Source organism: Haliotis cracherodii, unplaced genomic scaffold (genome assembly GCF_022045235.1).
Source record: "Haliotis cracherodii isolate W230 unplaced genomic scaffold, xgHalCrac1.p SCAF_3, whole genome shotgun sequence".
Classification (NCBI taxonomy): domain Eukaryota; kingdom Metazoa; phylum Mollusca; class Gastropoda; order Lepetellida; family Haliotidae; genus Haliotis; species Haliotis cracherodii.
The window spans coordinates 60734162-60761458 of NW_027266286.1; the positions used below are offsets into that span (position 1 = coordinate 60734162).

A 27297-nucleotide genomic window follows, 5' to 3' on the forward strand; every position below is an offset into this window, starting at 1 on the left:
CCCCGGACCTTCCGCTATCCGGGCGGACGCTCCTCTAGACCACCTAAGCGGTCTTGAATAAATGAACACAAATGGAACACATTGTACGTATTCAACGGATTGAAATATTCACAACACAAGTATAGATAAAATACACCCAAAATGTACAATTTCAACAGAAGATCTTGTGTAACGAAACACATACAGGTTATAAATAAATATGTCATTTTCATATATTTCTTTTACCAAAGTAAAAGAGAGCCAACGCAAAAATAAGTTCACCAGCAAGCGTTGTGGTCAATATTCATTTCTGTTTCTGTCCAGGGAAATACATTTGTAAGTAGTTGTACAGAGTACATGGTGAAATCAACAAAATGGCGGCACCAATGTTTCATTATTTTTGCAAAAGCAAACTACTTTGATGTGTCGGAGATTTCAGTTTTCCTTTACGAGATGACCACAAGCTGGACAATCCAATATCATCGATGCGAGGTCAGTTGGCCACCAGAAAGTAACACAAATCACAGAAGGAAAATATGGTCGATACTAATTTCTGCACGACTGTTCTGCACGAACTTCATTCAGACGAACTTCAGATGGCTCATTTGTTACATCTTGTCACGCGGTCCGTTGTTTGCCGGTTGTGGGTGTGGCAAAATTCCCCATACTCCTCCCACGAGCAGGCTTTCATATAACAACACTCCTCCATAATTCCCCGTTTTACAATTTTGTGACCAACAGTCTTTGTCTTATGCCCAGTGGCCAAAAACGCAGCAGAGGCATGACGGGTAATAAAGATGGACGCTTTCTTCTCGCCTGAAATACAACAAAATCTTTCAAGTTAAATCAAACAAAAAACATTAGAAGCAGGCAAAAATAAAACTGCCTACATTCAGAGCAACGCAGTCTGTTTGAAATACATCGTGATGATATTGGATGCTGACGCAGATGTGGAAATATCAGAAATATGACACACTCAAAAATACCCATATTGTCTAAAACCGACGTAATAGATATGAACCAGCACGAGCTTTCATCTGATGCCATGACACGAAGATAATCTTGCGAGAGTGTGTTGTAAATTGGCAATACTACACTGGTGAGCCATGGTGGATACATTCCATATATACCATGATATTAGTCATAGTTGGATTAACCTTTAGTAATACCCACACTGACTCCGTAGTTTACTGACATTGGCTACAAAGCCTGTCCCTGTAGTTGTCCACCGAAAGTTTATACCGTAACGCACTGGAATCGGATTTCAAAGAATGTTGGATGCTTACCCCATCAACACGTAATGTCTGTGCTGACGATATGTAATTGAAATTTTGATACGGTAAACACATTAATTTTATATAGGGAATATATGGTTTCAAATTAAATGTAAGAGGGATAAATTGAAAAATACACGACATAAATTTGTCACGTGTAACTTATGAATTTCCATCGATATCAGAACTAACTTTACGATTCTTCAAGAGACGTAAACGTCCATACTTCCTGGAGAAAAGCCCGAAAAAGGCGATATATTTGTTATTTCCACGGTTTTTTCGTTTATATTTAGAATTTCTGTGAAAGGTTAATTTCTGTCATGTATCGTATGTAAGTCTAATTTCGTATTATGTTTCGTATACTAGTATTAGTTAAATGTCCGTGATGTTTCGTATATCAATTAGTTCAATTTCCGTGATGTTTCGTGTATTTATTAAATTTCCACGTTGTTTCGTTATGTTGTTTACCACATTTACACAATTATATATATCATAACAACGAATTAGTTCACTCGACTATTTCCCTGAAATAGTTCATTCTCTCCGTCGCTTCTCGAGTCTTTCTGCTCTCGGGTTGCCATGGTGACACAAGTTATCACAAAGTTCGAGAAGATGGGCATGACACTACATTTCAATATGACATATTATTTGTTTCAGATGGCATTTTAAAGGATTAGAATCGAGACAACTTTCAGATATATAATAAATACACGCACACGATGTAACTTCAATTTCCTCCATCAGCTAAAGTCAAATGTTAATATGGAGCTGCCATGTCCTTGCACGGGAGGTTCAGCCTTGTCATATAAGACAGCATCTCCGAACAACTTCACTCAGTAGTATATGGAAAGTAGTCAAATATTCAAATACCTCCAACCTTTTAAATTGTTGGACATGTTTAGCCTCCGGGGATATAGAAGACCGACACCATTACACATGTACACTGTTTGAGGTTTACGGGAGAGACGATTGCAAGCTATCTGTCGTGTTTTATGTCAAGGGAACTGAGAAACTTTGGCGATTAGTAGGAATTTGATTACCATAGCGTGTAGGACTTGTCTATTCGTTTTGCATTTCCATGTATACATAAACCGAGGGGCAAAAATGGTATACCGAATTTGTTTTTTATGCAATTGAAAATTGAAAGAACTGTCGTTAAATTTGAATATGTGTAACTTACCGTCACTCAATCATACAACAGTTTGTAAAATGTAATCCGTGGCTGGGTAATTTTGTGTAAAAATCGATTGGTTCAATGAAGACTATAGGGTCAAAAAGTTTCAATGAAGACTATAGGGTCAAAAAGGTTCAATGAAGACTATAGGGTCAAAAAGGTTCAATGAAGACAATGGGGAAAAAAGGTTCAATGAAGACTATAGGGTGAGTGAATGAGTTGGGTTTAAAGCCGCTTTTAACAGTATTCCAGTTATATCACGGCGTGTCAGCTTAATGTGGGAGGAAAGCCTGAAGTGATGCAGGTCTCAGACGTTTACCATTTCGGTGAAACCCACGAGCACGGGTATGGTGCTGACAAACCTAGAAACATAATCGGGGCGAACCGGGATTCGAACCCACAATCATAGGTTTCTGGCGTGCCCAAGGGACGCAACTCTGCACAGCGAATCGCGGTGCCTAAGACGACTGGACCACCCGTGCCCCCTAAGAAGACTATAGGGTAAAAAAGGTTCAATGAAGACTATAGGGTAAAAAAAGGTTCAATGAAGACTAGGGAAAAACAGGTTTAATGAAGACTATAGGGTAAAAAAGTTTAATGAAGAATTAGGGTAAAAAAAAGGTCCAATGAAGACTATAGGGTAAAAAAAGGTTCAATGAAGACTATAGGGTAAAAAAGTTCAATGAAGACTATAGGGTAAAAAAAGGTTCAATGAAGACTATAGGGTAAAAAAGGTTCAATGAAGACTATAGGGTAAAAAAAGGTTCAATGAAAACTAAAGGGTGAGAAAGGTTCAATGAAGACTATAGGGTTAAAAAGGTTCAATGAAGAGTATAGGGTAAAAAATATATTTGCAATAACGTATCCCCTATCATGTTTGAAATGTTGTAAACTTGTGTCAAAGAATGCATATTGATTTTCAAAGATAAGATGACTGTGATACCCATCAGCAGTTGCGAGTTGTTTTTGAATTTTTAAACTTTTGAAATAAATTTATATAAAAAAAACATACAACCACGTAGAAGTATTCTAAGTTCGATTTTTGGACATGATATCGCTAGCTGAAGCTATTTTCAACTGAAAATCAAACATATAAAATCAACATCGGGGTGTGTAGTTTCTTTTACTCCTCAGTTGAGTATTTTGTATTTTTCAAAGCTATCCCAGATAAACCAGAGCGGCATTGCACTGTTGTTCCAAGGGGATGATGTATTTATGTTGTATTGAAGGCTTGTTTATGTTGTATTGGAAGATGTATTTATGTTGTATTGAGGATCGTGGATCTGTCATTTTGGATGATGTATATATGTTGTTTTGGAGGATGTATTTATGTTTTATTGGAGGATGTAATACTGTTGTATTGAAGAGGATGGTTGTGTTGTATTGGAGGAAATATTTATGTTGTATTGGAGGGCGTGGTTGTGTTGTATTTGAGGATGTAGTTATGTTGTATTGGAGGGCATGGTTGTGTTGTATTGGAGGATGTATTCATGTTTTATGGGAGGGCGTGGTTGTGTTGTATTTGAGGATGTAGTTATGTTGTATTGAAGAGGATGGTTGTGTTGTATTGGAGGAAATATTTATGTTGTATTGGAGGGCGTGGTTGTGTTGTATTTGAGGATGTAGTTATGTTGTATTGGAGGGCATGGTTGTGTTGTATTGGAGGATGTATTCATGTTTTATTGGAGGGCGTGGTTGTGTTGTATTTGAGGATGTAGTTATGTTGTATTGGAGGGCATGGTTGTGTTGTATCTGAGGATGTAGTTATGTTGTACTGGAGGGCGTGGTTGTGTTGTATTTGAGGATGTATTCATGTTGTATTGGAGGGCATGGTTGTGTTGTATTTGAGGATGTATTCATGTTGTATTGGAGGGCGTGGTTGTGTTGTATTTGAGGATGTATTCATGTTGTATTGGAGGGCGTGGTTGTGTTGTATTTGAGGATGTAGTTATGTTGTATTGGAGGGCGTGGTTATGTTGTATCTGAAGATGTATTCATGTTGTATTGGAGGGCGTGGTTGTGTTGTATTTGAGGATGTATTCATGTTGTATTGGAGGGCGTGGTTGTGTTGTATCTGAGGATGTATTCATGTTGTATTGGAGGGCGCGGTTGTGTTGTATTGGAGGATGTATTTACGTTGTATTGGAGGGCGTGGTTGTATTGTATTTGAGGATGTAGTTATGTTGTATTGGAGGGCATGGTTGTGTTGTATTGGAGGATGTATTCATGTTTTATTGGAGGGCGTGGTTGTGTTGTATTTGAGAATGTAGTTATGTTGTATTGAAGAGGATGGTTGTGTTGTATTGGAGGAAATATTTATGTTGTATTGGAGGGTGTGGTTGTGTTGTATTTGAGGATGTAGTTATGTTGTATTGGAGGGCATGGTTGTGTTATATCTGAGGATGTATTCATGTTTTATTGGAGGGCGTGGTTGTGTTGTATTTGAGGATGTAGTTATGTTGTATTGGAGGGCATGGTTGTGTTGTATTGGAGGAAATATTTATGTTGTATTGGAGGGCGTGGTTGTGTTGTATTTGAGGATGTAGTTATGTTGTATTGGAGGGCATGGTTGTGTTGTATTGGAGGATGTATTCATGTTTTATTGGAGGGCGTGGTTGTGTTGTATTTGAGGATGTAGTTATGTTGTATTGAAGAGGATGGTTGTGTTGTATTGGAGGAAATATTTATGTTGTATTGGAGGGTGTGGTTGTGTTGTATTTGAGGATGTAGTTATGTTGTATTGGAGGGCATGGTTGTGTTATATCTGAGGATGTATTCATGTTTTATTGGAGGGCGTGGTTGTGTTGTATTTGAGGATGTAGTTATGTTGTATTGGAGGGCATGGTTGTGTTGTATCTGAGGATGTAGTTATGTTGTACTGGAGGGCGTGGTTGTGTTGTATTTGAGGATGTATTCATGTTGAATTGGAGGGCATGGTTGTGTTGTATTTGAGGATGTATTCATGTTGTATTGGAGGGCGTGGTTGTGTTGTATTTGAGGATGTATTCATGTTGTATTGGAGGGCGTGGTTGTGTTGTATTTGAGGATGTAGTTATGTTGTATTGGAGGGCGTGGTTATGTTGTATCTGAAGATGTATTCATGTTGTATTGGAGGGCGTGGTTGTGTTGTATCTGAGGATGTATTCATGTTGTATTGGAGGGCGCGGTTGTGTTGTATTGGAGGATGTATTTACGTTGTATTGGAGGGCGTGGTTGTATTGTATTTGAGGATGTAGTTATGTTGTTGTGGCAGTCGCAATTGTGTTGTATTGGAGGGCGTTGTTGTGTCGTATTAGAGGGTGTAGCTGGATCTATGTTGTTGTCCTCGGATAATGAACATTCTTACAGACACATAAACATCCAACTTACTGTCGCCATCGTGATCAGGGACGTGCTTCCTCGCTACGGTGCTGTTCACGGAACGCTTTGAGATAATTTTGTAGGGGTCATAGCTGCATGCGAGGTTAATATGTTCTATCAACTGGGCGCGGCAGCGTCGGTGACAATCGGTGTGCCACAGATCATACAGTTCTTCCCCCGATAAGCTGCGGAATCTGAAACAGACCCGGAAGTGTGCAAACAATAATGCATTTCATCGTCAATACTAATACTAATATTTATCAGGCTTATTATCGAAATTATTAACAACTTTTAAATATAGTAGAAAGAGTAGTACATGGGAGAATGTCAGCTACTAAAGGTTGAAGAAACTTTAGGGTAGAATCCCAAAAGTATTCGTGGAAAAACTGGCAATTTATCTCAAACAGAGATGTATTTTGATAGTTTTAAAATATGTTGCCAAGATTCTACCCCCAACAAGTGTTTCTCTTACATAAGTGAGTAAGTTAGTTATATTTTACGCCAATTTTCCAGTGGCTACTTTGATTGAAAACTCGAGCACAAAGTTTCACAACCGGGTTCGAATCCCGGTTTCTATGTTTTTCGTGGGTTTCGCAAAAGTGTTAAACGTCTGCGACCTGCATCACTTCATCCCTTGTGGCTCCATTTACATGAATAGGTTCAGTTATGGATTTCTTAGTGCACTGTGGTTTTACAGGACATTGTGCAGAACACGTAGTCTTGCTTGTTGGCAGTACACTTAACCTTGAACAGTTGTCCCCATCATGTGAGCCCTTGTGAACCTGATATCTGAACGTGACGTCATTGGCACGCTCAGAAAACAGAAGCCTTGTGCAGATCCACTGCGCTGTTATCACCTCACGAAAAGGAATTTACGAATCAACATATCATTATTTTATATACTGATAAGATGGTAAATATTTACTCGGGTTCCCTCACCTACTCTCTAGGAAACAACCACGGTTTTTCTGTATCGTTAAATTCTGTCAGTTGTTATTTAATTTAGGTCAATATGATAATGTTGCCATGATGGTGCCATGCGGGAAATCTCAATGACAGCAACACTATTGACCAGGTTCCTTCAGACAAACAATGCCATTTGAATGTGAAGTGTGATAGTTGACCATTTGAAAATATTTTGCTGGAACACACAGTCGTAAGGACACATGCTTCAGTGTTTGTTTTAGTCACTTTGTCTATGAAAACACATTTTTTTATAATATAAAATTAATATATTAATATATTTAAAAAAAATCATTATTAAATAGTTTAATAGAACATTTTCTCCTTTGCTGTGTGTAATCAAGGAAAACTAGACTTGATTTCATTTCATATAGACTTGCCAAGGCTTTTTGTATCTTTTAAAATGTAAAGTCCACAGCCATGTCTAGCTTTATCACTATGTACATTTTTATGATAACAATTCTTATTTGACCTTTGTCTGGGAAGTCAGCTTATGATAGAACAATTTATATCCATATTTGGATCTAGACTCAGTGAGTGAGAGAGTGAGTATGGTTTTACACCGCTTTTAGCAATATTCCAACAACGCCTCACTACAAAAGCACATATAGGCTTGCCCGCTTATCTTGAATTCTAGATCAATTAAGTATGAACCAAAATACAATAAAAAAACCCAACAGAACAGTTTTCTGTAATCCTAAGAATCGTGCAAGCTTAGCGTGGCCTGGATGATTGTGTGTATGCTGAGTGTGGCCTTGATGATTGTGTGTGCTAAGTGTGACCTGGATAATTGTGTGTACGCTGGGTGTGCCCTGGATGATTGTGTGTATGCTGGGTGTGCCCTGGATGATTGTGTGTATGCTAAGTGTGACCTGGATGATTGTGTGTATGCTGGGTGTGGCCTGGATGATTGTGTGTATGCTAAGTGTGACCTGAATGATTGTGTGTATGCTGGGTGTGGCCTGGATGATTGTGTGTATGCTAAGTGTGACCTGGATGATTGTGTGTGTGCTAAGTGTGCCCTTGATGATTGTGTGTATGCTAAGTGTGGCCTGGATGATTGTGTGTATGCTGAGTGTGACCTGGATGATTGTGTGTATGCTGGGTGTGCCCTGGATGATTGTGTGTGTGCTAAGTGTGACCTGGATGATTGTGTGTATGCTGGGTGTGGCCTGGATGATTGTGTGTATGCTGGGTGTGCCCTGGATGATTGTGTGTATGCTGGGTGTGCCCTGGATGATTGTGTGTATTCTGGGTGTGACCTGGATGATTGTGTGTGTGCTAAGTGTGCCCTGGATGATTGTGTGTGCAAAGTGTGACCTGTTTGTTTGTTCGATGCTGGGTGTGGCCTGGAAGATTGTGTGTGTGCTTAGTGTGACCTGGATGATTGTGTGTGTGCTAAGTGTGCCCTTGATGATTGTGTGTATGCTAAGTGTGACCTGGATGATTATGTGTATGCTGGGTGTGGCCTGGATGATTGTGTGTCTGCTTAGTGTGGCCTGGATGATTGTGTGTATGCTGGGTGTGGCCTGGATGATTGTGTGTATGCTGAGTGTGGCCTGGATGATTGTGTGTATGCTGGGTGTGCCCTGGATGATTGTGTGTATGCCGGGTGTGGCCTGGATGAGTGTGTGTATGCTGGGTGTGCCCTGGATGATTGTGTGTATGCTGGGTGTGCCCTGGATGATTGTGTGTATGCTGGGTGTGGCCTGGATGATTGTGTGTATGCTTAGTGTGGCCTGGATGATTGTGTGTATGCTGGGTGTGGCCTGGAAGATTGTGTGTATGCTGAGTGTGGCCTGGATGATTGTGTGTATGCTGGGTGTGGCCTGGATGATTGTGTGTATGCTGGGTGTGGCCTGGATGATTGTGTGTATGCTGGGTGTGCCCTGGATGATTGTGTGTATGCTGGGTGTGGCCTGGAAGATTGTGTGTATGCTGAGTGTGGCCTGGATGATTGTGTGTATGCTGGGTGTGGCCTGGATGATTGTGTGTATGCTGGGTGTGGCCTGGATGATTGTGTGTATGCTAAGTGTGCCCTGGATGATTGTGTGTGTGCTAAGTGTGACCTGGATGATTGTGTGTATGCTGGGTGTGCCCTGGATGATTGTGTGTATGCTAAGTGTGGCCAGGATGATTGTGTGAATGCTAAGTGTGCCCTGGATGATTGTGTGTGTGCAAAGTGTGACCTGGATGATTGTGTGTATGCAAAGTGTGGCCTGGATGATTGTGTGTATGCTTAGTGTGACCTGGATGATTGTGTGTGTGCTAAGTGTGGCCTGGATGATTGTGTGTGTGCTAAGTGTGGCCTGGATGATTGTGTGAATGCTGGGTGTGCCCTGGATGATTGTGTGTATGCTGGGTGTGGCCTGGGTGATTGTATGTATGTATTACCAGGGTGATTGTGTGTGTATGCTAAATGTAGCCTGGGTGATCGTACGTCATCAATCGTTGCTCATGGTATCATCCCTGATCGGTTACTTTAAGATTGCCGTGATATGGCGACTATAGATCACTGCGGTTTAAAACAATATTACTTCATTGGCTAATTAAAATGACAAGATAAGAGGAAAGGGCTGGCACGTCACTCTTACAAATATGCGACGCCACGAATGGGCACTTTGTTGTCAATCACATTAATGTACTCGACACTTGTTATTTACGGAACTTTGTTATTTGAAGTTTCAGAGACTGGTTTTAAATGTTGTCGGAAAACATGTGAAAAGCGGAACAATGCCGTGAATTAGACAGTTCACTGTTCACGTCTATCACGCAGGGCGACGCGCGCAGTATAAACACAGATCACAGAGAGTTCTGGTTTATTTGTCTTGGTATACACCACGGAGGTCGGTGTTTTGATCGCGTCACACCAACAGACTCTAAAAGATGTTACTTGTTGATACCCTGCCTGGCGCTTGTCATTAAGGGGCTTAAACAAGGACTGTCGACACGGAGTCAGCGAACTACATGTATGTGTAACTGTGGGGTATCCATGTTGAATTGTGGCATGATATATCAGTGGGCTGGCACTGTAAAACCGGCATTATTCAGGACTAGTACAAGCAGCTACGCACACAAACACGTGCATGCTCGTCTCAAAGTGATGACCCTGTCACACCACAATGTTTTAGCAAAACTTGCACCTAGCGTGTAAAAGACCGTTAGTCCGCTGTCATACGTCGAACTTTCATCGAAAAGCCACGCGAGTTCACCGTATATGAAACGCATGTTTCAGTGTATAAAAGCGTATTGCCAGCGTGTGTTCTCATACGTCGCTATACGTTACTGCTATACGTGGGGGCACGGGTGGCCCAGTCGTCTAAGGCGTTGTGCAGAGTTGCGTCCCTTGGGCACGCCAGAAACCTGTGATTGTGGGTTCGAATCCCGATTCGCCCCGATTATGTTTCTAGGTTTGTCAGCACCATACCCGTGGTCGTGGGTTTCACCGAAGTGGTAAACGTCTGTGACCTGCATCACTTCGGGCTTTCCTCCCACATTAAGCTGACACGCCGCGATGAAACTGGAATACTGTTAAAAGCGGCGTAAAACCCAACTCACTCACTCACTTACTGCTATACGTTGTAGTGTGACAGGGTCATAAGTGCAAAACATTGAAAACAACGTTAAACCCTATTTCACTTCACCTCATCTCTGTCATTGCTTAAAGCGGTGTAAACCATACCGTCTCTCATAACCCGAAATAGTTATGCCACGTTAAAAAACCCATTCCGATATCAAGGAATGAACTTAAATCCATATGAATTACCGATTTTAATATCTCAATTTGTAAGTAGAGAAATCATGAGTAAATAATGGTACTTTAAAAAAGATTTGATATCGTTCATTTCGTAATGGACATGTTGATATTTATCTTCTTATCTTCTTCGGAAATAGTTCACAAATATGCTCAAGGGAAACGAGAAATATTGACATCTGCAAGAGTCAGCAGATACATAGATAATTCTAAGCATATTGAAATAGTTTGACAGTCCAACAGCCGGCGTCTTCCGCTGTTGGAATTCATATCGTGTCAATGGCTACTGCCCGTGGGCACATGTTAATCTCCTAGTCACACTTCTCGCCAATATGACAAGTGACAGAGTGCTTGTTAAGACATGGCCAGTTACTTCAGATTCCCTCTCGTACACCCACTCTTGACACGCTCAACAAAACATGTTTCTCACATTGTCCATTTAACAAAACATCCTGCTAACAAGGGACCAGGTTTACACAGCTTCTCAAACTATCCTCGGTTGACAGTTTTCTACATGTAGGTACTTACAGGCAGTGATGTGCTTCATTGTCCCCAATTCTATGACAATCTGTTGCCATATGCGTCGCCAAATCAAGGGTGCCTAATTGGGTGGTTGATCAATTGGGTGGTTGATTGATTGAGTGGGTGATTGTTTGGGTGGTTGGGTTGTTGATAGGGTGGTTGATTGATTGGGTGGTTGGGTTGTTGATAGGGTGGTTGATTGATTGGGTTGTTGATTGAGTGAGTGGTTAATTGATTGGGTGGTTGATTGAGTGAGTGGTTGATTGATTGGGTGGTTGATTGAATAATAGGGTGGTTTATTGATAGGGTGGCTGGGTTGTTGATTGGGTGGTTGATTGGAGGGTTGATTGATAGGGTGGTTGATTGAATGGTAGGTTAATTGAATAATAGGGTGGTTTATTGGGTGGCTGATAGGGTGGTTGACTGACTGGGTGGTTGATTGACTGACTGGGTGGTAGATTGATCGGGTGGTTGATTGATTGAAAGGGTGGTTGATTGATAGGGTGGTTGGGTTGTTGATTTGGTGGTTGATAGGGTGGTTGATTGGAGGGTTGATTGATTGATAGGGTGGTTGATTGGAGGGTTGATTGATTGATAGGATGGTTGATTGATTGATAGGGTGGTTGATTGACTGGGTGGTTGATTGATTTGGTGGTTGATTGATTGAAAGGGTAATTGATTGGGTGGTTGATAGGGTGGTTGATTGAGTGGCTGAGTGGTTGAATCAGTGGTTGATTGAGTGGATGATTGAGTGGTTGAGTGAGTGAGTGAGTGAGTGAGTGAGTCTGTTTGGTGAAACCAAAACCAATGGAAAAGCGTTTGGGGCTGACATAAGCTGACATATAGACATGGAAATCTTTTATTACACATTTAACTTGTCTCTTTAATCCCTTTCCAACTGCTGGGTTCACATAGTTAGCTCGATTTGCCAGTTTTGTTTGCCGAGATTGTTTTGTATTAAATCATATCCAGATATTCCGCAGACATGGCACAGGACAAGGGCAAGATCATAATCGGGTCAACTAAACTGGGATTCGAACCACCGATAATCGGATCGCCCAAGAGCAAAGGGCCACCGTTTCTCTTAAACAATGAAAATAAACTGACAGATCACAAAGACGGAAAACCCACACTAAAGTGAGGGAGTGAAGTGACTTTCAGCAATATTCCAACAATACCACGATTAGTAGGCGCCATGGAGCCCAAACCCCTTTTGTTACCTGGCCTTCGAGGGTCCAGGGCAGAAGGTATTCGGGAATAATATCGTAGTGGATACGCAGACTCAACATTAAAGAAAAATAAAGTGGTACGTAATAGTTTCTTTTATACTATATATACTCTTCAAAAGAAAAGAAACGCAAAGCCAGACTTGTGTGAGGTAGGAAAATACATTTATACGAGGAACCGTACAAGGTATTAAACCAAAATGTTGTGGAGAGAACACTTGGTGATTGTAGTCATCTCAGTTATCGATACATAGGAAAGGTCCAAGGTGAAGGTCAGCTACCATTAATAACGCGCACATCCCCCGTTGGAATCGATAGCGGCCTGACATCTCCTGCCCATGGTAGAGACGAGTATGCGAATCACATCCTGAATAATGGTAGTCCACACGGCCTGCAACGCAAAAGCCAACTGCAACGTCTGAAGTTGTGGTTAAGGTCGGCTATCCAATTCATCCCACAGGTGCTCTATCGGGTTCAAATCCGGGGATCTGGAGGGCCAGAGGAGAACATCAACGTTGTTTTTAGGAGGCAGGCTCTTGTGATCCGTGCTGTGTGCGATCGAGCGTTGTCCTGCTGGAATACACCGTTGCCGTTGGCTGCAATTGGGAGGAGGTGTGGTAGGAGAATTTAGTTGATGTATCGTTGAGCCGTAAGAATGCCCTGGATATGGACCAAATCTGTCCTGCCATGCTGAAAGATAGCGGCCCACACCATAACGCTACCCCCACCAATCCTGTCCACTTCCTGTACGCAGTTTTCCGGCGTAACGTTCTCCCTGACGTCTGGAGACCCGTGCTCTGACATCCCGTCGACGGAGGAGAAATCATGATTACTCGTAGACCTGCTGCTCTTAAACGGTTTCGTAGGGTCTGGTCGTAAATTCTGCGCAGTCCGGGTATTTGGGATGCAGTTGAAGTGGCCGTGGACGTCCTTGCACGTAGGCGGCGCAGTCTGATGTAGTGATCTTGGACATGGGGTGGTTACTCTTGGTCGTCCCGACCTTGGCCGATCACTTGTTGACCCAGCTGTTGAAACCGATCCCATAGCCTTGTGATGGTCCTTATCGCTACAAGCCTGAAAGCGGCAAGCGGCCTTTGACGTTGTTTCTTTACACTTCTGTTAGTCTTGGCATGTTGTTAAACTGTCACTGTTTACCAACTTAGAAGGTATTCGGTATTCCGAAGTGAGCAATGATACTCAGAGACCAGCTTACATGTATTGGGGATTCAGGAGTGAGCAATGATACTCAGAGAGACCAACTAAGATGGTATTGGAGATTCAGGAGTGAGCAATGATACTCAGAGACCACCTTACATGTATTGGGGATTCAGGAGTGAGCAATGATATTGAGAGAGACCACCTTACATGGTATTGGGGATTCAGGAGTGAGCAATGATACTCAGAGAGACCAACTAAGATGGTATTGGGGATTCAGGAGTGAGCAATGATACTCAGAGAGACCAACTAAGATGGTATTGGGGATTCAGGAGTGAGCAATGATACTGAGAGAGACCAACTTAGATGGTATTGGGGATTCAGGAGTGAGCAATGATACTCAGAGACCACCTTACATGGTATTGGGGATTCAGGAGTGAGCAATGATACTCAGAGACCAGCTTACATGGTATTGGGGATTCAGGAGTGAGCAATGATACTCAGAGACCAGCTTACATGTATTGGGGATTCAGGAGTGAGCAATGATACTCAGAGACCAGCTTACATGTATTGGGGATTCAGGAGTGAGCAATGATACTCAGAGACCAGCTTACATGGTATTGGGGATTCAGGAGTGAGCAATGATACTCAGAGACCACCTAACATGGTATTGGGGATTCAGGAGTGAGCAATGATACTGAGAGAGACCACCTTACATGGAATTGGGGATTCAGGAGTGAGCAATGATACTGAGAGACCACCTAACATGTATTGGGATTCAGGAGTGAGCAATGATACTGAGAGAGACCAACTAAGATGGTATTGGGGATTCAGGAGTGAGCAATGATACTGAGAGACCACCTAACATGTATTGGGGATTCAGGAGTGAGCAATGATACTGAGAGAGACCAACTAAGATGGTATTGGGGATTCAGGAGTGAGCAATGATACTGAGAGAGACCAACTTAGATGGTATTGGGGATTCAGGAGTGAGCAATGATACTCAGAGACCACCTTACATGGTATTGGGGATTCGTGAGTGAGCAATGATACTCAGAGACCAACTTACATGGTATTGGGGATTCAGGAGTGAACAATGATACTCAGAGACCAACTTACATGGTATTGGGGATTCAGGATTGAGCAATGATACTCAGAGACCAGCTTATATGGAATTGGGGATTCAGGAGTGAGCAATGATACTCAGAGACCACCTTACATGGAATTGGGGATTCAGGAGTGAACAATGATACTCAGAGACCACCTTACATGTATTGGGGATTCAGGAGTAAGCAATGATACTGAGAGACCACCTTACATGGTATTGGGGATTCAGGAGTGAGCAATGATACTCAGAGACCACCTTACATGGTATTGGGGATTCAGGAGTGAGCAATGATACTCAGAGACCAGCTTACATATATTGGGGATTCAGGATTGAGCAATGATACTCAGAGACCACCTTACATGTATTGGGGATTCAGGAGTGAGCAATGATACTCAGAGACCAACTTACATGGTATTGGGGATTCAGGAGTGAACAATGATACTCAGAGACCACCTTACATGGTATTGGGGATTCAGGAGTGAACAATGATACTCAGAGACCACCTTACATGTATTGGGGATTCAGGAGTAAGCAATGATACTGAGAGACCACCTTACATGGTATTGGGGATTCAGGAGTGAGCAATGATACTCAGAGACCACCTTACATGGTATTGGGGATTCAGGAGTGAGCAATGATACTCAGAGACCAGCTTACATGTATTGGGGATTCAGGAGTGAGCAATGATACTCAGAGAGACCAACTAAGATGGTATTGGAGATTCAGGAGTGAGCAATGATACTCAGAGACCACCTTACATGTATTGGGGATTCAGGAGTGAACAATTATACTCAGAGACCACCTTACATGGTATTGGGGATTCAGGAGTGAGCAATGATACTCAGAGAGACCAACTAAGATGGTATTGGGGATTCAGGAGTGAGCAATGATACTCAGAGAGACCAACTAAGATGGTATTGGGGATTCAGGAGTGTGCAATGATACTCAGAGACCAACTTAGATGGTATTGGGGATTCAGGAGTGAGCAATGATACTCAGAGAGACCAACTAAGATGGTATTGGGGATTCAGGAGTGAGCAATGATACTGAGAGAGACCAACTAAGATGGTATTGGGGATTCAGGAGTGAGCAATGATACTCAGAGAGACCAACTAAGATGGTATTGGGGATTCAGGAGTGAGCAATGATACTCAGAGAGACCAACTAAGATGGTATTGGGGATTCAGGAGTGAGCAATGATACTCAGAGAGACCAACTTAGATGGTATTGGGGATTCAGGAGTGAGCAATGATACTCAGAGACCAACTTAGATGATATTGGGGATTCAGGAGTGAGCAATGATACTCAGAGACCACCTTACATGGTATTGGGGATTCAGGAGTGAACAATGATACTCAGAGACCAGCTTACATGGTATTGGGGATTCAGGAGTGAGCAATGATACTGAGAGAGACCACCTTACATGGAATTGGGGATTCAGGAGTGAGCAATGATAATCAGAGACCACCTTACATGGTATTGGGGATTCAGGAGTGAGCAATGATACTCTGAGACCAACTTAGATCGTATTGGGGATTCAGGAGTGAGCAATGATACTCAGAGACCACCTTACATGGTATTGGGGATTCAGGAGTGAGCAATGATACTCAGAGACCACCTTACATGGAATTGGGGATTCAGGAGTGAGCAATGATACTCAGAGACCAGCTTAGATGACATTCGGGATTCAGGTGGGAGGATGGCACCCTCATTGATTTCTTTCCCCTGCGGGGTATAAAAACCTGGTCCTTTGACTAAATGTGTTAACGTGCTGTCCTATAAACCCAATTTCAATGAGAGTGCAATGTAACATAGTAAACATTGTTGACAGTAATAATATTAGCGCAGTGATAAGATCAGGCTTGTGGTTTATATCATTTGAAACGGTCTTGTTCTCCGTGGTCGTTTCGTTCCTTACATTATAGTGTTACTCCAATATACAGCTGATCTTAATAGTCCCAGAGGGTAGGACTGACGCTAACTCTTTATGAATTGTTCTCGACACAAACCGGCTCTGTGGGGATACCGGGTCCGGATAGATCCCCAGTTCTCCATGCTTGCCATACGAGCTGATGACATTGTGTATCGAATGGTCATGATATTGGCTAATGATTTAATGGTCGAATGGTCATGATTTAGCTGGAATATTACTGACCGCGGCGTTAAACAATATAGACTAACTCACGTGGCAAAACGGCTATTTTACGCCGCCTTTAACAATATTCCAGCAATATCATGGCGGGGGGTGCCAAAAATGGCCTTCACATATTGTATACATGTGGGGAATCGAACCCGAGCCTTGGGTGGGACGACTGAGTGAGTGAGTGTTATATGGCAGTGTATTTTATTGTAGAACAATGATTGTTACTGTGTTTCTATTGAGATTCGGTTGATGCTCATTGCAGACTCATCCACCAAAAACATGCCTCTCGGATTTCTCACACATTTCAGCACTTCGAAACCAGCTTTTATGTGAGGATCGCTCATGATCCCTTATTCTCTTCCTAGCCTATCGCAGAAACTGTCGTCTCTGGGTGAATATGTATTATTATCACTGACTTTTGCCATCACCACTGTATTTTTGTCTTGATACTGATCACTGCCATCATATTATTTATTGCCATTGAATATTGTACTGTCACTCTATTGTTTACTGCCATCGTAATTCCAGTGAAGTAATTTGCATTGATTTGTAAACTTAGCGTATTTTGTAATACATTTCTTGATTGCCTTTAACAATATTGCAGCAATACCACAGCGTGGGACGGCAGAAATGGGCTTCACACATTGTACTCATGTGGGGAATCGAACATGGGGTTTCGGCGTGAGGAGTGAGTGAGTGAGTGAGTGAGCTTTGTTATACGCCGCTTTTAGCAATATGCCAGCACAATCACGGCAGGTGACGGCAGAAATGAGCTTTACACATTGTACCCATGTGGGGAATCGAACCAGGGCCCTCGGCGGGACGAGTGAGTTTGGTTTTGAGCCGCTTTTAGCAATACGCCTACAATATCACGGCAGGGGACGGCAGAAATGGACTTCACACATTGTCCTCATGCGGGGAATTCGGCGTCAACAACATTGGTACCCCATCGCCCCATACGGTAATAGAAAATAACAGAAAAACACAATAAAACGAAATAGAAAAACAAAATAGAACGGCAAAACTATCACATAACTTCATACTCCAGGAAATGTCAAGAATGTTGTGAATGAGGATGTTTTGAGCGCGTTGACAGTTGCATCCCTTGGCCATTGTGCAGAGCACAAGCACATGTACATCAACAATACGGTGTATACATACCGCATACAGGCAGCGCGCAGTGTACGTGATGACCCGCGCAGAGGACTTGGAGGAATGTAGAAAAACGTGTTCGTCTTAATTACCATTGAAAACTCACTTCCGGCATATGCCATACTCCGAAGCTACTGTCATAGAACGTTCATTAAGCACACATACTGACAATTTATGAAAATATTTGAAAAAACACGTAAAAGGCAATTGTTTAAACATTTAGTGTCTTTGTATAAACAAACCACTGATTTATCGTCGTACTTGTGATTATACATACATGTACGGCTGTACTCTGTTGGTGGTTACCGTGACACTTAGTGCTTAGTGCTTTTAGTGCTGCATTACAATACTCTGTAGTATGGCAAGGGCACGGGTGGCCTAGTTGTCTAAGGCGCCGCGATTCGCTGTGCAGAGTTGCGTCCCTTGGGCACGCCATAAACCTATGATTGTGGGTTCGAATCCCTGTTCCCCCTAGATATGTTTCCAGGTTTGTCAGCACCATAACCGTGCTCGTTGGTTTCACCGAAGTGGTAAACGTCACTTGGGGCTTTCCTCCCACATTAAGCTGACACGCCGTGATATAACTGCAATACTGTTATTAAACCCAACTCACTTACACACGTTACTGTGACATAAGGTGTGTTGATGTGTCCCTATGCTATACAACACTGCATTGTTGAGTTGCTATGCTATATAATACTGCATTGTTGTATTGCAATGCTATATAGTACTGCGTTGTGTTACTATGCTATAGAGTAATACGTTGTTGTGTTGCTGTGCTATATAATACTGAATTGTTGTGTTGCTACGCTCCATATTACTGCGTTTCTTTGATATACAATAATGCATATGGTCTAGGCGTTGTTATACGCGACGAGTGTGAAAAATGAGACGCTGTCACTTTGAACATGGTAATCATAAACTGAACTACTGCACTTTTTTAGAAAGTAACTTCCAATTTACGAGGTATAACGGTTTGTCTGTCCCGGCTCAATGACGTTTGGAATTTCCGGGCCTTGGCAAAGTACTTTCAACATTAATTTACGGTTGTCAGGTACTTGGCATTTCCTATTTAGGTAGGTTATTATATATAATAAAATAATATCTGAGAAAATGTAGAACAATGTGGGTTTCCTGATCGCAAGTGGAGCTTTTGTTGGAACAACGTCACGTAATTTTTTTTATGACGCCATGATCAACGGTTGATGTCATCTTCAGCATTTCTGACAATGCTTTCACATGATGTCACATTGCCTGGGTTCTCTTCGCAAACAATCATCTTCTTGAGGCAAGGGCGTTAACTGACGATAAAAGTCCAGTTTCCACACCATCCTCCCGAGGTAAGGGCGTTAACTGACTGTTATAGTTTCCACCCTTCCCGCTATTACGAGTTATGTGCCTTTTCTGTCCCTCCTATTGACCAATCATATTCCATCTCTCATATCACCTGCAATTGCGTAAAAAAAAATGGCGGCGCCAAGTCAAGACGATCTGAGCACATATATAGCGACGTGCATGCTCGTGTGTGTGTGTGTGTGTGTGTGTGTGTGTGTGTGTGTGTGTGTGTGTGTGTGTGTGTGTGTGTGTGTGTGTGTGTGTGCAGTATACTGACACAGTATACTGACGCCGAGCCGACCAGTCCTGTTTTAGCCCCTTAATGCCGAGCGCCAGACAGGGCAACACCAAGTACCATCTTTTAACGTCTCTTGGTAGGACGCTTCCGGGGATTGAAACCCGGGCCTTCCGCTCCCCGGGCGGACGCTCTACCACTAGACCACGGAAGCGGTTCGGTAATCGATGACGTCTCAAAGGTCTGCAAATCATTGTGATGCGATTCCATTGCAGTGATATCTCCAAAGAGTTTTGATAATAAAATAAGAATTGAGTTTACAAATAAAGTTGGGTTTGAGGACTTGAATTAAATATGATCGGGCCGATAATTGTTTCAAGTGTAGTTCCTCTTTAACCCTCGTTATTTCTAGAGGTTTTTGACAGGAACCTTCTGCTATACAGCTGAACAATACGCCTTGTTAAGAGAGAGTGAGCATGGTTTTAGGCCGCTTTTAGCAATATTTCAGCAATATCACGGCGGGGGACACCAGAAGCGTAGTTCACACATTGTACTCATGTGGGGAATCGAACCCGGGTCTTCGGCGTGACGAGCAAATGCTTTAACCACTAGGCTACACGACCGCCCCGCGCCTTGTTTAAGGATGTGTGACCTGTATTATCAGCGATTCGTGTAGATTTATATTACGAGATTATATTTACATATTATCAGAGATAGTTTATGTTTTTGTGTTACACCCAGCCCCACAAGTCAAGGTCATTTCCGAGATCACATTTCAAACTTTATCTTCCATCATATGCCTTTACTACACTCGCTATATTTTATCAAGATGCACGCAATTCACACGCTCGCTTGGCGTGTCGAAACAACACTATTTGTCTTTCGGCAAAAAACATCAAATGACATATCTGATGACAAAGAAATTTGACATCAAATGTTTATAATAATCAAATCAGCAATATCCATCGCGAAAAGTACTTGCCGATTACAAAATGTATGATATGATTGATATATATAAAGATAGAATCCATCTATGTAATTACAATCACCATCCACTGTCACATCGGCCACAATCCCCTTCAAACCTGACATGGTAACCATGACTATTGCCCGTGGGACATCAGATTGATAATGATATTATCATCTGTTTGAACATAAACCATTGTCAAATATAATCTGCTACACACACATTAAATATGAACTTATCCATCAGTAGCGCTCGTGAGGAAAGCAATCATTCCGAGTTCGTGTTAACTGTGTGCAAACTTTTTGAGCAAACAGTAACTTACCTTTCGGCAAATGCGCGCACCATCATGTCGTCATCCCCAAAGGCTGGTGAAATTTTGGTGAGACATATTAAAGCCAGGACTGTGATACTTGAAACACAAATTGTGGAATGGAGGCTTTTTAGCCCAAAGGCAACTGAAACGAAACGAAACAGATTACAAAGACTATGCTAATTGAGTGAATTTGGTAAGATTCATCCGCCGCTTTAAACAGTATCTCACAGGGATAGACACTAGCCCATTAGTCCGAGACGAGTGGAAATCTAGACTGTCGGGTTGTTTTGTTTCTAAATCTTTATTTTCCATAACCAGTAGTCCGGAATAAGCTGTGGGTTAGTTGGATTGAGTTGGGCGGATACACCAGAAATGGGCTTCACACATTGCACCCATATGGGGAATCGAACCCGGGTCTTCGTCGTGATGAGTGCACGCGTGAACCACTGCACTACCCCGCCGACCCTTTGGACTAGTTTAATATGACCAATGGTAGATACAGTGTCTACCCTTGTTTCAGTTATATCAGGGGTGGCAGGAGTGGGGGGAATGCCCGAAGCAATGGTGGGATTAGAGTCTTCCCGCTGGTTAAACCCACGATCACGTGAAGAGTGCTGAAAACCTAGAAACCTAAGGCACCAGCAACTTATTATGGTTGGGTAAGAGCGAACCAGAGGAGGGTCGCCAAGACATACGGCAGTCTCTAGGGAAGGGCTATAAAAGAGATAATACACATACTTGGTGAGGGTCATGACAAAAATAATGGACATTTTATAATAAAATATAAAGTACATTTTGTATTTTAGGGAGGTCGTGGAGTGTAAGGGGAGGGTAATTATTTTTCGGTACATTAGTGCTTCAAAACCCTCTGCCCCCCTATTGAATGTCTTACGGAGAGGTCATGTCAGTGCGAGATGCTGTCATTGGTAGATTGCTCAAACTGAAAATTGGAATAAACCCACATCGAGGTGTCATCAAGTGTGCGGCTGTAGGTGTTCCCACAAACAAGACTTCAGATAACACAACCACCAAATGTAAACATCACTACACATACTATAAAGCCACCTATAAGGCCAGTATGTTAACAGAGGACGGAACCTGAAGGCCCTTTCCATGCCTGTTTTGTTCTGGATTCCAAAGCCCCATAAAGATCCGTACAAAGAGAGACACTTTTCGGGGTCAAGCAAATTCCTTTCGAAAAGATTAACTATAATCCTTAATACAATCAAAGAAGGACCTTTTTATACTCACAGAAAATATTTGTGACAAGTGGAATTAATATCATGTGGATTCTTAAAAACTCAAAGGCTTTGCTGGAATGTTTGCAATCTCAGAGAAGAACGAAGTACCATTCTGTAAAAACATTTGATTTTTTAACATTTTGTACAGCACTATCCAACACGACAAACTTAAAAGAACATGTTCATTCCAGGATCCATGGGGAATTTGTCAGTGGTGAGTGAGTATGGTTTTACGCCGCCTTTAGCAATATTCCCGTAATATTAGCGGCGAGGGACAGCAGAAATAAGGTACACACATTGTACCCATGTGGGGAATCGAACCCGGGTCTGCGGCGTGACGAGCGACCGGTTTAACAACTAGGCTACCCGACCGCCCCATTTGTCAGTATTGGTAGTGACCCTAGATATAGTTATACAGTAAATTACGGTTATAACGAACTCAAAGGGACCACTAATTTTTAGTTCGCAATGACCGTAGTTCGTTATAAGCATATATACAACAAAAGGCTGGGACTAAAAAATAAGTTCTTTATATCAGTCAGTTCGTTATAAGCGTGTTCGTTATAAACGTAGTTTACTGTATTACTGTCTTCAAGGATAACTTGTCTAAAATGAAAGCAATATCACCTGAAGTTTACTGAGAAAACAGTAAGTGGAATCTGAAGATTGAACATTCATGCAAGAAGTAGGCATCCCACGGACACCGGGTGTGCTCCCTGTTTTTTTATATATATGAAAAAATTCAAACAAGGAGATAAGGCCAGAAAGTTTAACTTAACCTTTATATTAAGGTATATCGATGATCACATAGCCAATTCCTTTTCACTGATTTACCAAACTGAACAGGTTTATAGGAGAAACGTTCAAAAGTTGTTTGATCATGGTTACCGCATTCAAGGCCAAGTAAAGCTTTTCAAACGTTTTATGGTAGATATGTTGAGGACATTTCCAAATTTGACACATTTGTGACCAAAACGAGGACCGATGCAAATCCTTAGCTTGACTTGTCCCATGTGTTCTTGTGCTTGTTCAGGTGAACAACTTGACTTGCCTTTGCATGTGTTTGTGACGGATGCCACTGGTGGCGCAGGATACGCTCACCATTTCGGAAACACCTGTACCATCACTAATTCATAGTGATTCATAAAAAAACATGCTGATGATATAGTCGAACTAGTAAAACGCATATATGTAATGAATATGGGAATGATTTTGTTCTGTTGTATTATATCTGTAGGAGCGATTTCATTAACTACTGCGATGGTATTGACTCTTCTAAAAACGCAACTGGCCAAAGCAACCGGCTTCAGCTTTACGACTAGTTAGTAATCTTATAGATTATTAGATAGATTTCTTCACAAACATGTATGTTGGAAATTGTATCTGATTAGCAAAGCTCATATCAAGTTCACTCTACACATACACATTTATGCCTTTATAAATCAGAATAGATCGGACGAAAATAACATTGAAACGAGATCTGAGCGGCTTAACATCATGAAACGTGACCAGACTTTCAGCGGAGGAGATCATGCGCTTTTACATGTAAGAGTGAGTGAGTATGGTTTTATGCAGCTTTTTCAGCATTCCATGAATATCACGGCGTTGAGCACCAGAAATGGGCTTCACTCATTCGTCGGGATGAGGGTACGTTTCCCCACCTCTCTCAAATGTGAGAGAAAGGACATGAAAATACAACACTTAAGCTCAGCCGTGTTGCAATATTATCAGTTTAAACAAGCACAAATTCAGAACTAAATTAAACTGTAAAAAAAAAATGTCACATATTTCAAGATAATAAGATATAATCCATGTAAACTATTTAATCATTTTTTAATATTAATAAATAGGTACTTATCTAGTCAAGATTACCAAGACGTCATAAAATGCCGTTACCATACATATTGGACAGAATGTATTATTATTAAATCTAGAAAAATAAAATCATTTTTCTATTAACACGAATATTCCGACGTACATATGAAAAAATGCAAATTTATTACTAAAATAAACAGATGATAATCTTCCTTAATACAGAATGAATATCCTGATTACATTCCTACATCTCATAAAACAATTCTTGGAATACAGCATTTTCATAATAAGATGATGTCTGTATTAGACACACATAAATCAATCTTCTTTGAAACTATTAAACCTGTATAATTACGAACTTCTATAAAATATAAGTACGTATAAAAGTTTACATAAAGAAAATAAATGTCCTCAAAATAAGAGTATAGTTATTAAACTATTCTCTTAATACTAAACTTATGAGACTTGTATACTTTGTATATGAATATACCATACAAATCAGACGCACAAGGTCAGAATATACATAGTTATTTAATAGATATGCTCCTTTGATGTAGTCAGACTATTTCAATATGCTTAGAATTATCTGTATAGCTGCTGACTCTTGCAGATGTCAATATTTCTCGTTTCCCTTGTGCATATTTGTGAACTATTGCAGAAGACGATAAGAAGATAAATATCAACATGTCCAAATGATGTCAAATAATAGATCATAATGTACACTTAAATATCAGTTGCTACCATGAATGATGACAAAGGCTTGTAAAAAGTACCAAGTACCAGCGACAAAGTAAAGACGTACCTTTCCTGACGTCGGGCAGAGACATCTCCCCAAGCAATCAACTTTGTATAGCACCTGCCTCTACTTTCATCAACTCTCCAGATGTTTACGAGTCAATGACAGAGGGAACCGTATTCCTACGATCATTTCAAACGCTCGCTTCCTCACTCCAACGCTGATGATATGAATTAACCAACTATTCAATAGCCACACGACTTTAACAATTCTTCCAAGTATTACATGTTGAAAGCTCAACTGAATGCGTGGATGGCTTTAGGCCGTATATAGGGTTATAGTACCGCCTTCAAAATTGTGACGTTTTCACATAAGCGTTTTGCAGCAGCGTCTGAGATATTAAAGTCATACTGGATCGTCATCAACTGAAGAATATGACAGAAAACTATTGCTCATCGGCTCAGCGGGCTCGCTACTCAAGTGTACTAAGAAATAGCATAGCGCGTTAATAAGACACCGTTCGTGAAGGGGAAAGGTGCCGGCGGCTCTACCAATCTGTAAAGGCGATGGTATTTGTGAGAATTAATATCACTCTCAGACGTTACAAAGCGGCAAGCCTGTGGAGGGAGGTGGGCCATACGTGCACCCATGAACCCCCAAAACTGGCCAATACATTTGCATCTTGAGATTGCGTTTGAAACACTCCACAGTTTTCGTGAAGTATCATTTCTGCTCGTTTGGTGACAGCGCTTTTACGTATGTGGTTATTCAGAATGGATTATTATAAGGGCGAAATTATTTTGGAATTGGCAATTAGTTTTTTAACAACTTGTAGAATTAAGACGTTTATTTCAGAATGACACTCACGTCATCTGATGAGGGGCTTCTGGCGTTTCTAAGTGCTCTCACGAAACTAAAATAACTATAATAACTATATTAGCTGTATATCGCCAACATTCGCTTATATATACTACTTACAGTTGTCATAGATCTGAAAATATGTTCGTTAATGAACTATTCAACGTAAGCATATATAGGGTTATGACAATCTTCCCTGTAATTGAATAAGGCAAATAATTGAATACCTACCTATCAATGGCTAGCATGAATATCTAATCAGTGTTGATTACAGGAAGATGAGTCATGTTTAAATGTGATTTGCCAAAGGATCAAACAGAACTGAAATAGATCAGTGTCATGTTTTTCCTTAATACGAAATATCCAATCTTCAAAACGGTGTTTGAACCTTTGAATTTATGATCTAAATGTATATTATTTGGTATTAATTTCACCATAACTATTAGAATTAATGTTATTGTCTCAAAATAACATCAGCTCTCTAACACGAGGGTATTTTGGGTTGAGTTACAATCATCTGCAAGAGTGCCAGAAGGTTTTGATTTCCTTAGTTGATGCATTTCATAACAGGTCTACTGACTGTCAATTTCCCAAGAGCATTACCAAGGAGACCAAGAAACTTCTTGTTCATCAGAGACCAAGGAAGGTTTCCAATGACGACGTGTTGAATAAATGTCACATTATGCCTCTCATGACAGAAATTGTTCAGAATGAATTTGTGGCATGCATATTTCATGAGATAATAATTTTGCTTTTTGCTTTAAACATATTCCAGTCTCTAAAAGACACATGGGATGGAAAGGTTTGAAATGATGTCCTCTTTGAGTATGTTTGTAATATAAAATACAACCCTTCCAAAATGACATACACACACATTTTACGATTGATAGGTATTACCTTTGTAGCTTGTATCGCCTTGAGAATAGCTGTAATGTGTGTTTTCCAATTGGCGCAGGTATCGTATGTTTAGAATTAGGACCGAATACCGCATTCGACGTAATAAGCGCCCCGCTCTAATAAGCGCCCACGGTGATATTTGCTAATATATTGGCTAGTGATCAATACCATTTAGGACCCGTTAAAATTACGGGGTAGAACAGGTCTTCAGCAACTCATGCTTGCCGTAAAAGGTGATATTAATCACTGGATTGTCTGGTCCAGGCTCGACCGCCGTCATATAGCTGGAATATTGCTGAGTGAGGCGTTAAACAACAAACCAACCAACCAATCTCCCGATTGATCAATGTACACAAGACTTATTTAATCGTGTATAATACGCACAGACTTTTCTTTTGTATCAGTTCAGGTACATAAGTCTAGAAATATACGATCTTTCAACTTTTTCCAACCAAAATTATATTCTAATGAGGGGCCCCTATTTCTAATTTTGAGAGCGCCCTGGGCGCTTATTACGTCTAATACGGTATATACAATGGGATCAGGGTTCACCTTGATTATGCTTCTTGGTTTGTCAGCTCCAAACAAATCTTCATTTCATAAAAGGCGAAAGCGTTTAAGATCCGCATTACTTTGGACACGCTGTGAAATAACTGTATTATCACCAATTCACTCAGTCACTATATAGAACTTAACACGAACATATTTAGATTCAGCATTGAAAAGATATAAAAACTGTCTTTTATTGTAGGGTATCGCGTATGCTTTAACACCGTATGTCCATCAAAGCACCGTAGGCGCTGGTGGTGATCCCGTTTACGAGATACAGCCCCACCTACACTTCCAGATCTACAGACAGCAAGACACTCGATGGACATACAGACACCCTCCACGTCAATCCTCGTCACCAATAAGCCATAACGTACTGCTATAAGTACATGGGCACCACTTGAACTGACCGCTCTTCACCATCGGCTTTAACATGACCCTAATATATTTTCACCCTATCCATATTTTAACAAGACACTTCATGTTCTCAAGGTCGGGAAATGAACCCATATGGTCATCTTGATTGTCATCATCGAATTAT

General features: G+C 41.2%; 1 protein-coding gene across 1 annotated transcript; it reads right to left on the reverse strand.

Moving 5' to 3' along the window:
- Positions 1-308: 308 nt before the first annotated feature.
- On the reverse strand, positions 309-24672 carry LOC139475777 (insulin-like peptide 7). Its single transcript, XM_071258984.1, has 4 exons — positions 24519-24672; positions 20670-20802; positions 5797-5981; positions 309-795 (listed from the first exon to the last, which is right to left on the reverse strand). The coding sequence occupies exons 1-4, from the start codon at positions 24541-24543 to the stop codon at positions 581-583; spliced, it is 558 nt and encodes a 185-aa protein (XP_071115085.1). The 5' UTR covers positions 24544-24672; the 3' UTR covers positions 309-580.
- Between the last annotated feature and the right edge of the window lie 2625 nt (positions 24673-27297).